The following is a 15,896-nucleotide window of genomic DNA, read 5'->3' on the forward strand; positions in this document are numbered from 1 at the left end:
CTCCAGCAGTCACACAGCACGAAGCTCCATGACACACACTGAACCACACTGATTATCTCAGATCGGCCTTTAGCCTAAATCATTGAATTGTACTCACTAAATTACCTTTTTGAATACAAAGTGAATTAACTTTCATCGTGCCTTCAGGTAGAACTCAATGGGGTTCATGATTTATAAATGTAATATGATTTAGGGAATCTTTAAACAATCATTGCTTCTTCTTTAAAAGTTGTTTTTTATTCTGTATTTATTGTGTTTCCTGAAACGTTATATTTGCATGTGATTAGTTTTAATTCTGGTTTTATATTTACCAAAGCTTTTGTTGAAAGACGCTTTGTATAATTAATAAACTGTATATCATTACTCACTGGTTTCGACAGTTACTCTGGTTCCTCTTCCAAAGATCAGTTTCCGTCCGGCTGCATTCACACAGCACGAAGCTCCATGACACAAACTGGCGCTTCGAAAGTCTCCAGTAATAACGGTTATTTTAATTAAAATACTACATCTTTATAAACTTCTGTGATATATTATGTTTAATTTTATATTTAATGTACAAACTCCATTCAGAAAAACATTGATTTATACGACATTTACGATAAATAAAAACAGTTAATTAATAAAAGCTTCACATTGCATTCAGGAGTAAATACACATTTTCAATATTGTATTCATTAAATGCACTTGTTATCGTGTATTGATAAAGGAAAGTATTGCATTTTCTCCACTTGGTCCTGATTCAATGTTTTGTAAAATACAGGTGTTGTTTTTTAAAGACAGTCCTTATTGATAATTATTGTAATATATATCTTAGTACTCACTGGTTTCCACGGTTACTCTGGTTCCTCCTCCAAAGATTAACTTATTTACACCTCCAGTATTCACACAGCACGACGCTCCATGACACAAACTCCACTCAGAGAAACATCAATTTCACTTCAGAGACTTCTCATTATTAATTTATATTATATATCACATGTTGAGGTATTTGTTTATAACGATGTAGACGGTCTTTCTGCTCATAAACAGTATTTAAATGTTTTCTATGGTTGTTCATGTGTAGGCATTAATTTGTTCCTGCCATTTTATAGAAACTGGTTTTGAAGCTCCAGAGAAAACTACAGATGATATATCGTTAATGTTTAATGTATCTCAGTACTCACTGGTTTCCACGGTTACTCTGGTTCCTCTTCCAAAGATGATCTTATTCACACCATTCACACAGCACGAAGCTCCATGACACAAACTCTCTGAACTAAACTCCACTTCTGTCCGGATAAAACAGTCATTATATTCCCTTCAAACAATTCATTATTAATATATGTTATTATATTAAAATGTTAAGGTACTGATATATATAAAGTCTGATAAAAGCCTTGTTGTTTATCAGATTCGGGTCCAGACGACAACATGTTTTAAAATATTTTTAAATACTGGTTTCATACATTTGTAGAACATTTAAGTTTGTGTTGAAATGTTGTATAATTTAAATTCATTATGTATCTCAGTACTCACTGGTTTCCACGGTTACTCTGGTTCCTCCTCCAAAGATGATCTTAGTTCCTCCAGTATTCACACAGCACGAAGCTCCATGACACAAACTCAATTTAACATTTCTGTGTTCTGCAGTAATTACCTCACTAAACATAAACAGACTACTTTGCCCACGAACAAATAAATGTCAATAAGATTAGAATTATTTTCTACTTTTTTCTGATTTTATGTGAATTTTATCCTCTTTTTTATTCTTTACTCCTTTGGTTTTGTTTGCGTTCCAGTAAACAGTTTCATTTGATATGCTCCAAATAAATAATACTCATAATTGATATCGTTACTCACTGGTTTCAACGGTTAGTCTGCTTCCTCCTCCAAAGATGATCTTATTCAAAGCATCATTCACACAGCACGAAGCTCCACGACACAAACTCCACTCAGAGAAACATACATTTCACTTCAGAGACTTCTCATTATTAATATATATATTTACTTGCACTATATTTTTCAGTGTTTCTGTATTATTGTGTTGCTCTGTTGGAGAAGCCTGTGACCTCAGATGTTCATCGACATACATGTAGCTATGTTCGTATGACAAATAAAGAACCTGGACCTGGACCTGAATATATTATATATGAAATGTTAAGGTATTTGTTTTTAACGATTTAGACGGTCATTAAAACATATTTAAAATGTTTTCATGGTTGTACATTTTTAGGCTTTTCGAAGTTACATTTTTTAGAAACTGGTTTTGAAGTTGCAGTCGAAAACTACAGATGATATATAATGAATGTTGAATATATCTCAGTACTCACTGGTTTCAACGCTGAGTGTGGTTCCTCTTCCAAAGAGGATCTTATATCCTCCAGTACTCACACAGCGTGAAGCTCCACGACACAAACTCTCTGAACTAAACTGTCATTATATTCCCTTCAAACTATTCATTATTAATATATGTAATTATATTAAAATGTTAAGGTACTGATATATATCAAATATGATAAAAGCCTTGTTGTTTATCAGATTCTGTTCCAGACGACAACGCATTTTTAAATATATTCAAATACTGGTTTAATACTTCTGTAGACGTTGTGATAAAATGTTGTATAATTTATATTTATAATATATCTCAGTACTCACTGGTTTCAATGGTTACTCTGGTTCCTCTTCCAAAGATGATCTTTCTATTTGCTCCTCCAGTATTCACACAGCACGAAGCTCCACGACGCAAACTCAACCAAACTCCATCAGAAAAACACACTCAATTATATTCAGATTTAACGCTTTGTGAAGTATTTTAATTCTCTCCAGGATTATTCTGAATACAACCTTTTCAACTGAATCCTATTTTATTCTCAAGACATTATTTCAACACTTTTGCATTTTCGCAGTATGTTACTTCTTAGATTTAAATTTATTATAAAGGTTTTGTTTTTGACTTAGTGCGGATTTTATGAGCCGTTGATCTACTGTTGTTTAGTACGGAAGAGGATTAGGGCCACGTGGCAACGATTTATGTAGGTCTGACGAACATTATTCTTTTAGTTCTGTGAAAAGTCAGGATTCTGGAGAAAAAAAGCTAGAATTTTGAGGAAGAAAAGTCAGAATGTTCTGATAAAAAGTCAGAATGTTCTGAACATTTTTTATCTGAATTTTATGAAAAAGTCTTAATTTCGAGGAGAGAAATCTAAATTTGGGGGACATGTTTTTGCATCTCCAGAAATCAGTCACGATGAACTCACTGTTGGTAGAGTGAACCCCATGCGGCCCTAGTGCTCTTCCGTCGTTTAAAACACAAGTAATCCCTTATATGTCTAACTGTAATGTTTGTTGTTAAAAACACAGCATTCCCGTATTTCTTTTTAAATAATTGATATCTATTATTACTCACTGGTTTCAACGGTTAGTCTGGATCCTCTTCCAAAGATTATCTTTCTCGCTCCTGCAGCATTCGCACAGCACGAAGCTCCACGACACAAACCCGACCTACTTTTCATCATTACCTCTGAATGGAGTCAGACGTGCCAGCTTGGTCTCTTTTCATATTATATGTTGATGTTGACTTCCGAGCCGTGACACTCAATTATTATGTATTGGATATCCTAGTAAAGTGTTTTAAATCGTCCTCTTAAAGCAGCTGAGTTTAGAACGAGGTTTTATTTAGTTTATATCGTTACTCACTGGTCTCAACGGTTACTCTGGTTCCTCGTCCAAAGATGACTTTAGTTGATCCTCCGCCAGTCGCACAGCACGAAGCTCCACGACACAAACTGAGCCAAACATCCACTTCACTTCAGAGACTTCTGATTATTAATATATATTATATATAAAATGTTAACATATTGATTTATGTAAAATATGATAAAAAACATTGTAGACGTTTTATTTATTTATGGTTTTTCATGGTGAGTTGTATTATTTTTGGATATCTTTAGTTCGAGATAACGTGTTATTACATATTTTTAAACTCTGGTTTCATACGTTTGGAAAACATTTAAGTTTGGATCATTGTTATGAATAATGTTTATAATATATCTCAGTACTCACTGGTTTCCACGGTTACTCTGGTTCCTCGTCCAAAGATCAGTTTAGTATTCCCTGCATCAGTCGCACAGCATGAAGCTCCACGACAGAAACTGAACCAAACTGCACTCAGACAAACATCAATTTAACTTCAGAGACTTCTGATTATTAAGATATATTATATATTAAATGTTACCGTATTGGTTTTTTTACTCGTAATGCTCTACGGTCTTTCTGCTCATGAAAACGTTTTCAAATCTTCGTGTTTTTTGACATATTGTTCATTTGTTGTGTTTTATTAGCTCCTGGCATTTGATGCTTTCAAGCTGCATCACAGAAAACTACAAGTTCCTTTGAATGTATTTATGATGTATCTCAGTACTCACTGGTTTCAACGGTTACTCTGGTTCCTCTTCCAAAGATCAGTTTAACTTGAGCTCCAGTATTCACACAGCGTGAAGCTCCATGACACAAACTCAACCAAACTGCACTCAGACAAACATCCACTTATTATAAGTTACATTAACGACTTAATGAACGTGTTATTAGTTCCTGATGTTGAATCAGTTCTGCTTTTCAAAGTGCAGATAACAAGTTTATTTTAATCCTGGTTTTATATTTGTTCGATTTAAACACTGAAGTTTTTCTCCTCAGGTTAAAGAAAGTCTCTACATCCATTTAAAACTGATTATTAATATATATAATATTACGGTTAATTGACATGTTTAAATATTAGGATCAAATCTGTCTTTTAACAATTTCTAAATTCTAAAAACTCATTTAAATCTTTGTGATTTCCAAATATATATAATCTCTATCAGTACTCACTGGTTTCAACGGTTACCCTGGTTCCTCCTCCAAAGATGATCTTATATGAACTTCCAGTATTCACACAGCACGAAGCTCCACGACACAAACTCAACCAGACTCCACTCAGACAAACCAGATTTTAACATTAAAGACTTCTAATTATTAATATATATATAATGCTAAGGTACTGTTATTTGATCAAATATGATAAAAACATATTTACATTTCTCTATTTGTTGTGTTTTATTATTTTCAGTTTTTGTCTAGATAACTACGCGTTGCTAAATTTTTTCAAACACTGTTTTCATACGTTTGTAAAACGTTTAAGTTTGAATTATTGTTATGAGTAATATTTATAATATATATCGTTACTCACTGGTTTCCACGGTTACTCTGGTTCCTCTTCCAAAGATGATCTTAAATCCTCCTCCAGCATTCACACAGCACGAAGCGCCACGACACAAACTGAGCCAGACTCCACTCAGACAAACATCCACTTATTATAAGTCACATTAAAGACTTAATGAACGTGAAGCTTGACCTCCACCAGTAGTCACACAGCACGAAGCTCCACGACACAAACTCCACCAAACTGGATTAAACCTCAGAGCCGTCTGATTATTAATATACATCATATATTAAATGTTATGGTATTGATTTATTTAATTAGAGTCCTTCTGCTCATAAAAACGTTTTCAAATCTTCATGTTTTTCAAAAATCTTTCTACATCTTTGGGGTTTTATTAGTTCCTGACATTTCATAGATACTGGTTCGCAAATCGCAGTTCAGAAAACTACAAATGATTGCTAATTTATTTACAATTGATATCTTTACTCACTGGTTTCCACGGTTACTCTGGTTCCTCCTCCAAAGATGATCTTATATCCACCATCACTCACACAGCACGAAGCTCCACGACACAAACTGGATTTAAAGTTTCTGTGTTCTGCAGTAATTACCTCACTAAACATAAACAGACTACTTTGTCCACGGAAAGAATAAATGTTATTAAGATCAAAGATGTGAATTATTTTCTACTGTTTTCTGATTTCATGTGAATTTTATCCTCTTTTTTAGTTCACTACAATTTTGGTTTTGTATACATTCCAGTAAACAGTTTGAGTTAATATGCTCCAAATAAATAATACTTATAATATCTATCAGTACTCACTGGTTTCAACGGTTAGTCTGGTTGCTCCTCCAAAGATGATCTTGTATCCACCTCCATCATTCACACAGCACGAAGCTCCATGACACAAACTCAACCAAACTGGATTGAACTTTAGAGACTTCTGATTATTAATATATATTATAAATAAATGTTACCGTATTGATGTGTTTATTTATAACCCTATAGACGGTCTTTCTGCTCATTAAAACGTTTGTATTAGCTCCTGACATTTTATTGATACTCGTTAACAAATGGCATTACAGAAAACTACAAGTTATTTTTTATTTATTTATGATTGATATCAGTACTCACTGGTTTCAACGGTTACTCTGCTTCCTCTTGCAAAGATCAGTTTAGTATTCCCTCCCGTAGTCACACAGCATGAAGCTCCACGACACAAACTGAACCAACTCCACTCAGACAAACATGGATTTTAAAACACAGACTTCTGTCAAGTTAAAAAAGTCTTAACAATCCCATACAACTAATTAATGATAACTATATAAAATGCTATATAGTAAGAAAAAGTTATGTTTGTTAATTGTTATTGTCATTTTGTTAAATCTGAGCAATGTATGGCTTCGTCATAAATACAGTTTGTTATGTTATAAACATGCTATATCAAAATGAAGGTATATCATGAATAATGTATATTTTTATATTTACTGTACACCTCTCTGAACCATTCAGAAAAACATGGATTTACCATTAGAGACTTCTGAATATTAATATCTATTATATATTAAATGTTAAGATATGTATTTATTACATTTTAACGATCTAGAGAAACCTTTTAGTATATTTAAAATGTTTCCAGGTTACCTGAGTGGACCACCAGCTGAGTTCCCCCCCCGAATATCACTTTGTCCGTCCCTCTCGTCACACTGTGTCGGAGGTCTGACTGAAAACCTCCCGCACCGTCTCCCCAAAATAAACCTTATCTTTTTGATAAGTGTTAGTTTATTATCCAGAGGTTAAAACTCAAAGAAGTTAAAGCTGGTAAAATAATTTAATCTACATTTTCTGTGATTTTTTAACATAAATCTAAAAACTATTATCATGCTTTTGAAAAAGATACAGGTGCTCTATTTGTATTCATTAATTCATTGTTATTATTATTTAAAGTTTTTTAATTTGAGCTTCCATATATGTTAACATTTTGTATTCCTTTGGCAAATGTTTTTGTTTTGCAAATTCTTGTTTTGATTACATTTTCAATTTGTTCAAACATTCATCTGTTTGTGACTTTGCAGATTTCTGTATAGAATTTGTGCAAAAATGTTCACCGTTATTTATTTAAGAGCACGTTGATCCTGTTCTCACTTTATTTTGTACTTTTGTATAATAATGTTAAAGTTTAGAAACATGTTTTTCTATATTTTAGGTTTATTGCAGTTTTTTATTTTCATTCAGAGTAAAAAAAAAAATTGAAATCTTTTGTGACTATTTGCCGAGCTCCTCTCCCGAAAATCATTTTCTCCGTAGTTCCTCTCGCACCGTGACTGACGGCTGAACAAAAACCAGCCGCTTCAAAAAGTCTTAATTCTACTTTAAAATATTAATATTAATTTGCTTGTCAGATTTTTCAAAAGTTTTGTCGCAGACTTAAATTCAGAATATTTTTAGAATAAAATGTAAAATAATTGATGCCATACAATTAAATATCAAGGTTTTTTCTTTTTTTTGGAAAATGTTTTTAAACATTCATATTTTTTCTAAAGATTTTCAAGTTTTAATTATTAATTTTTTAAGACAGAAACACTCCACTAACATCTAGATAATGCAAACCAGCCCTCAGAGAGTCTGAAGAGAGGTAGAAACTGTCCAGAACGAGAATCAAAACTACAGAAAACACGTCGCTCGTTTTGTTCCAAATTATACATTCATCCCCTTTTTCTGTGTTTTTTACAAACAGGTATTTTAGTTTTTATTCTTCAAGATTCATTATACCTCGGCAAAGAAAGTAGCTTTCGTCGTATAGAAAATACTAAAATATAAAAAGTCCAATATTTTATGTCCGATACACTGAGAAAAGTTTGATTTTAATTAAAAGTATTCTGTCAACAGATAATAGTATTGGGTTAGTTGAATTTAATGTTTTATTTCAATTTCATGAGTGGTTTCAACGAACCTAATCCAATGATGTGTAATCTGTTGGCGTAACACATTTAATTAAAATCAACATTTCGATTGTTTTTGTGTTTGTTTGTTCTTACACACGGTTTGTTCTCATGTTATTTGAGATGAACACTCACCAACATCCCGTCCACGGTTCAGGATACTCCTCAAGCCCAGGACCGTCCTAAAGAGGCATTCATTAACTCCTAAACACAACTCCAAACCTCCTCCTGAAGACTGAAGTCTGTCTGTAGTTTCTCAGCAGATAACTTCCTGTTGGAGGGTTTGATAACTTCCTGTTGGAGGGTTTGATAACTTCCTGTTGGAGGGTTTGATCATTTCCTGTTGGAGGATTTGATAACTTCGTGTTGGAGGGTTTGATGGTGGGAAGGGGTCGGTTTGGACTTGGCCCAAAATACAAATTTGAGAACCTTTTTAGTTGTGGCTTGTCAGCGTGTAGACGGCACCATCTCGTGTCCGTCTCTTGAACTCTCTCCAGTCAACTTGTTGTCTGCTCATGTTCAGGTTCATATTAGTATGTAGTGTCTCTACTGTGAGACACTGTTTATGTGGTCAGCTGTTTGGATTTGAAAAAAACTGCTCTTCATCTCAGAAGTCTCCCTCAGGTTGAATGTGTGTCACTTTGAGAAGTTGTACTGTTCGAGGTGTCCACTTGATAGCGATGTTGTTATAAAAAGAGGATCTGAAGTGTGTGAATGTTCAGGGAGAAGCTGCAGAGGTTTTTGTACAGCATTGTGGTGTTTCCTGTCACTGTGGGCCTCACAGCACAGTAGTACACAACAGAGTCTGACAATGCAGCAGAGGAGAGGCTCAGATAGATTTCATTTGATTTGATCTCCATTCCAAGTGTTCCTACCCTGCCTGAAACAGATGAGATGAGGAACTCTGGTGGTTTTCCAGGATATTGTCGATACCAGAAGAAATAATCCCCAGAGCTAACGCCTTTATCAGCTCTGTAGGACAGAGTAACTGAGCTGCCTTCTGGACTGAACTCTTCTTTCTGTAATGCAGTGAGATATTCACAGCTGACCCCTAAAATAAAAAAAACGTTTTATTTTAGGTTACACAAGCTTGAAGAAATAAATCACATCAAACATGTGACTAAATAATTCCATAACAATCGAACATACCTGATAAAATGAGAAGAAACATCAGTGATGACGGCATGTTGAACGAAGGTGATGATGATGGTCTGTGTTGAACTCTGGTGAATATGGAAGTTCCTCTCTCTTCTATAGTTCAGGAACATCTTAGCTCCTCCCTGAATCTCTCTGTCTCCTCTTAGATCTGTATTTCACTTCTCAGTTACACTTCCTCCTGGGTGACAGATCCAAAGGCAGTCTGTAAATAAAAAGTCAGAGGACCTAGGATTGAACCCTGTGGTACACACTCGCTAACATGGGACCACATGGCAGAGAGCAGCACTCTCTGGAGGATGTGTTTGAGTGTGTGCCGAGTACCGGGTGGAAGTTCTTCCTCTGGTTCTAGATAGATATGAATGACCCTGGTACTCTAAACTCCTTCAGTTCTTCCCACAACACTCAGAGAGTATGATCATAAATCTGCAAGTCCGCAACACACATAAAGGTCCTGTGAGATAAATGTGATTTATTAAAAAAGCATACTTATCTTTTAATGTCGAAAACCATTTGGATAAGAGAGTCAGACCAACATATAAATACACTATATACATTTTCTATCCCTACCCCTACCCCTCACACCAGATACTGACTGGTTTTCGGACCCCCCCCAATAAAGCAAAACTGCACGTTTCAGAGTGGCCTTTTATTGTGGCCAGCCTAAGGCACACCTGTGCAATAACCATGCTGTCTAATCAGCATCTTGATATGCCACACCTGTGAGGTGGGATGGATTATCTCGGCAAAGGAGAAGTGCTCACTGTCACAGATTGTTTCAGATTTGTGAACAATATTTAAGAGAAATGGTTATTTTGTGTATATAGAAAATGTTTTAGATCTTTGAGTTCATCTCATGAAAAATGGGAGCAAAAACAAAAGTGTTGCGTTTATATTTTTGTTCAGTGTATGTATTGCAGAGATAGAGAATGAACAAGCAGTGAAGATAAAGGAAGCCTCTTCTGGTGGCTGAGTTGTTAGAACGTTAGATGTCTTATCTCCTATGGGCATGGGATTAAACTGTTTCTTTTCTTTTTTTTTATTCTCTGTCAAAGCTTTGAGTTTCCTGAAAAGCACTATACAAGTATCATGTATTATTATTATTATTATTAATGGTCACACATGCAGAGCACACAGCACACAGTGAAATGTGTTCTCTGCTTTTAACCCACCCTAGTACTAGGAGTCTAGAACCAGGAGTCTGGTACCAGGAGTCTAGTACCAGGAGCAGTGGGCAGCTATTGTACAGTGCCCGGGGAGCAATGGGAGTGGAGGGGAGAAGGGGGATGTCCGGTGCCTTGCTCAAAGGCACCACGGCAGGGCAGGAGGTGAACTAGGACCTCTCCAAGTAGCAGTCCACACTCCATTTTTAGGTCTGTTCGGGGACTTGAACCGGACTGAGACCCTGCCGGATCTCCTAAAGCCTAAAGAGAAACTCCATCTGGTGGATGTTGTGCAGTATTGTGTTGTATTTGCTCCAAAAGTTTTTTGTACAGAGTTGGGCTGCGGTCTAATAGTAAAAAAATCAGCTCCTAAGTTCTAACCCTATCGTCTATTCCTTGACCTCTGAGTGAAAGGTCACGGGGTTAAGGGATAGTGGATAGGAGAATTCAAAAGGACTTAGGAGAAGAGACTGCGGTACTTTAGAGAATCGACTGCACTTCACTATCCGATGTGTTTATGATGCGCCAGCGGACGTCCTGAATGTGCGTCTGCTGCTGTGGGGAAACCATGGAAACCACAGTTTTCTATAGCGGACTACAACATGGATGTTTAATAAGAACGAGGGACTCCTGTGAACTCATCTAGAGACTCTGCCCCGTGCTCTGATGCTGCTGCTTTGCTTTATGAACGTGGACAACAGAGAAACAGATTCTTCAGGACCAAAGTTGGAATTGAAATAAAAAGGAAAGTGAAACTTCTGCTCGTCTCCCTCTCCCTCCGGTCCACGTTAATACAAATGATCCCAATACGTATGATTGTATGAACTAAAGATCTTAAATCAATACAGATGTATTTATTATAAACGTTAGTCCTTAACATCTATCACTGTGTATATCACCATTCAAACATCTTTTAGAAGTTGAACAAACTCCACAGCTCAGTGAAGACTGAAATGTTGACTTTATTTGATCATTTCAGTAAAAACTAACGTTCATATTTCTCTCTTTATTATAATACTGATGAACGTTCAGAACGAAGCACTTTGGCAACTTACCAACTATGTTTTAAAATGCTTAATAAGCACCGTAACTTTCATGATATCATTTCTCCGTCATAATCGTTTGTTTCCGTGAACGGCCGACTGTTGAGTGACGGCAAATGCTGCGGCTGCAATGCATTGTGGGGAAGCATTTTCTCCTCTCCTTTCGGTGAGGGAGGTCCAGTGGTTCCGAAGCTAAAGGAGGTTATAAAGGAAGCTTGAAACCTCCTTTTCTTTCATTTGGAGAATTGGAACGTCACTTATCATGGCTGCCACTGAGGGACGTCCGGGTCACAATAAGCTAAATGGACTATTGGAACGCAACCTTGGTGTTTCCTGTCACTGTGGGCCTCAGAGCACAGTAGTACACAGCAGAGTCAGACAGCTGAAGCTTCTGGATCTTCAGAGGAACAGATCTTAAGCTTGAATCCAGTGTGGATGAGAATCTGTCCTCGTCCTCTGTTTTCCCCGTGCCGTACTTAAAGCGGCTCAGGATGAATGTGGGGCTGTTGTCTCCGTGCTGTTTGTACCAGAGGAGATAGTCATTTGATGAAGTGGTGTTATAGTGACAGCCAAGTGTTACTGCCTCTCCTTTAGTAGCAGTCTTTTCTGCTTCAGGTTGCAGCACGTTGTCTCTTTGGGCTCTGCATTCTGTAAAACAGCAACAAACAGTATCAGGGACATGTTAGAGAATCATCTCAATGTTGGACTGATATCAAAGAGTTCATACCAAGACTCATAGCAGCCAGCAACACTGAGATAACCAGATGCATCATGTCTGCAGGTTGAGAAACTCTGAGCTACAGCGAGTATAAAGAGGACTGATCAACTCTGCTGAAGTCTGTCAGAGAGAGACTCCCTCTGGTGGATGCTGATCAGTATTGTGTTGTCTTTCCTCCAGAGGTTTTTGTACAGAGTGTTGGTGTTTCCTGTCACTGTGGGCTGCAGAGCACAGTAGTACACAGCAGAGTCTGTCACTGCAGCAGAGGAGATCTGCAGAGGAACAGATGTCTTGTTGAGAGTAGCATCAAATCTGTCTTTCTGGAACTCTACATAATTATTTCCAGTTCCTGTCCAACGCATCAAGATGTACTTTGGGTAACCATTGACTTCTTGTTTGTACCAGAACAAATATACATTCGAGCCAAACACTGATATGAAATGTGCAGCCAAGTGTAACTGTGTCTCCTTCAGTAGCGCTGACTTCTCCTGCTGTCTGGGTCACTGTGTCTTGTCCTTTACACTCTGGGGAAGAAGAGACCATGCAGAGGAAGAGAGGAATCAATACAGATGAAGGATTAAAGGAGAACAATCAGTAGCTTTAAACAGTTACCTAGAAACATGTTGTAGTTTCTATCTTACCAAAGGAGAGAGCAGCAAGAATAATCCACAGCCAATGTTCCATCTCTACAGCAAGGTTTAAATCAGCAGCAGGAAGTAGCTGATGTTCAGCATTCAGTGTGAGGATGTTCTCTTCACAGCAGCACTTATTATCGACTGGATGGTTGAACACAGTGCAGAAGACGTGCACCGCCTACTTGATCATGTGGCCCTCTAGTGGAGGTGAACAGCAGCTCAGTACAACAGTGTGGAGAAAGGCTTCCAGCAGCTTGTCAGTGTGTCAGCTGGTGTGTGTGTGTACAGAGTGTTGGTGTGTCCTGTCACTGTGGGCCTCACAGCACAGAGAACACAGCAGAGTCTGTCACTGCAGCAGAGGAGAGGGCTCAGATTGATTTGGGTTGACTCCACTTTAATCTTCAGTCCAGGGATCAGATTATTCATAATGTTTCCATTTCCTAAATGATAGATGATGAACTCTGGTGGTTCTCCTGGATATTGTCGATACCAGTAAAACTCATCAGCACCAGCTGCTTGTTTGGAGTATCTGTAGGACAGAGTAACAGAGCTGCCTTCTGGACTGAGCTCTTCTCTCTGTAATGCAGTGAGATCTTCACAGCTGACCCTGAAGAGAGGAGTAATTCAAAAGACTCAGCTAATATGATCACATTTGATCAGCATTAGAAGTTAACGTTTCATGCAGAATGTTACGTACCTCTTAGAATGGAAACTAACAGAAGGGAATGTAAATAATAGTGTAATGACAGCATGTTGAATGAAGGTGATGATGATGGTCTGTGTTGAACTCTGGTGAATATGGAAGTTCCTCTCTCTTCTATAGTTCAGGAACATCTTAGCTCCTCCCTGAATTTCTCCGTCTCCTCTTAGATCTGTATTTCACTTCTCAGTTACACTTCCTCCTGGGTGACATATCTAAAGGCAGTCTGTAAATAAAAGGATAGAGGACCTAGGATTGAACCCTGTGGTACACCACAATTAATCACAGACCAACAGAGAATTGTATTTTATTAAAAAAGAAGATGTCTGACAATTAATCTGAAAATAATTAAGTGCTGGTGTTTCCTGTCACTGTGGGCTGCAGAGCACAGTAGTACACAGCAGAGTCAGACAGATGAAAGCTTCTGGATCTTCAGAGGTAACAGATCTTAAGCTTGAATCCAGTGTGGATGAGAATCTGTCCTCGTCCTCTGTTTTCCCCGTGCCGATCTTAAAGCGGCTCAGGATGAATGTGGGGCTGTTGTCTCCGTGCTGTTTGTACCAGAAGAGATAGTCATTTGATGAAGTGGTGTTATAGTGACAGCCAAGTGTTACTGCCTCTCCTTAGTAGCAGTCTTTTCTGCTTCAGGTTGCAGCACGTTGTCTCTTTGGGCTCTGCATTCTGTAATCAGCAACAAACAGTATCAGGGGACATGTTAGAGAATCATCTCAATGTTGGACTGATATCAAAGAGTTCATACCAAGACTCATAGCAGCCAGCAACACTGAGATAACCAGATGCATCATGTCTGCAGGTTGAGAAACTCTGAGCTACAGCGAGTATAAAGAGGACTGATGAACTCTGCTGAAGTCTGTCAGAGAGGAGACTCCCTCTGGTGGGTTTGATCAGTATTGTGTTGTCCTTTGCTCCAGAGGTTTTTGTAACAGAGTGTTTGGTGTTTCCTGTCACTGTGGGCTGCAGAGCACAGTAGTACCCAGCAGAGTCTGTCACCGCAGCAGAGATGATCTCCAGATCAACTCGTTCTCTGTTTTGTCAATGTGAGCAGAGAATCAGATTCAGTGGATGGATCCCCCTGCCTCTGTGAGTAGAGCAGGAACTCTGGTCTGGATCTCTGGTATTGTCGGTACCACTGGATATTGTAGATAGTCCCCTCATATTTACATGTCAGGCTGATGTTTCTGCCCTCTGCAACATGTTTCTTCACTTCGTTCTGGCTTTATGCTGTTCATGGAGCCCAGGGCGCAAAAATGAGAATTACGCATGTCAGTTAGTCTGCAGGGGAATTTAACATTAAGAGAATCATCTTTTGATCAGTTTGAGATAAAACATGACCAAATGTCTTCATAGATCACAGCGGTTGCTGCCTTACACAATCAAACCACCTCCAGGTATGAAATCTCTGGCTAATAGAGCGGGTTGAATGAGACTTTATCTCTGTCCCAACACTCACCTATGAAGAAGAGAAGAAGTAAACAGAGGTAAAGCAACATGTCTTTGGAGATGTTGAAGTCACACAGTCCAGCAGATGAGTTCTCCTCCTGCAGAAGTGAAGCAGGAAACAGCCTCTCTGCTGCTCAGCCCTTCTCCTCAACATCAGATGATTGTGCTTTTAGTTCCTCAAACATCTCCAGCTCATCTCATTGGTTGATATAACGTCAGTGGGCGGGGCCAGAGAATCATTTTTACTGGTTTTAAGCCATCAAAATACTTTTCTCATAGTTAAAACATTTAGTTATCTTTGTGTTTTCACACTGACTCATACATTGAAATGTACAAAAACATAGCAATAACAATGACAGGCGTTAACATGAAGTCAAATTAGTGAGAGGTGTTACATTTCATCTAGAGAGAAATGTGTTTTAAAATGAATTTAATCTAATAAGAATATTGATTCACACTTGTCATTTAAAAGGTCTTGAACACCACAACACAAGCTGCTGTTCCAATATAACCTATGATCACACTGAGCTCTGATTGGTCAGAAGGCAGTGCTTTCACTGAGTTGATCTCTTAACCTGCAACCTAACCTGCTCCGGAGCAGGTTAGTCGCACAGCATAAGTTACAGCTAAAAAGAGAACCAGCGTCGTAGGACCCGAAACCCCGAGTTTTCCCTGAAGTTAGCCACTAAGAGAACATCCTGCTTCGTAGTACAGGCCTCTGGTGTCCGATCCAAGTGATTCTGCTTTTGTTGTGAAATTAACCCATGAGATAGACAGGAGGAACTCTGCTTGTTTTCCTGGATATTGTCGATACCATTATCAATCATCAATCAATCAATGTTTATTTATATAGCCCAATATCACAAATGTTACATTTTTCTCAGTGGACTTCACAGTTTGTA

At 37.7% G+C, this 15,896-nt stretch overlaps 1 pseudogene and 1 gene segment (V, D, J or C); both read right to left on the bottom strand.

Annotated features, from left to right (window-relative positions):
• LOC117443387 (T-cell receptor alpha chain V region RL-5-like) overlaps positions 1 to 15,896 on the bottom strand; it is a 48,844-nt gene that overhangs the window by 22,016 nt on the left and 10,932 nt on the right. The window contains 1 exon segment of the V gene segment in view: positions 5,204 to 5,251. Within this exon segment, the coding sequence occupies positions 5,204 to 5,251 (48 nt within the window).
• On the bottom strand, positions 11,788 to 14,339 carry LOC139433548 (uncharacterized; annotated as a pseudogene).

This window comes from Pseudochaenichthys georgianus, unplaced genomic scaffold (genome assembly GCF_902827115.2).
Source record: "Pseudochaenichthys georgianus unplaced genomic scaffold, fPseGeo1.2 scaffold_597_arrow_ctg1, whole genome shotgun sequence".
Taxonomy (NCBI): domain Eukaryota; kingdom Metazoa; phylum Chordata; class Actinopteri; order Perciformes; family Channichthyidae; genus Pseudochaenichthys; species Pseudochaenichthys georgianus.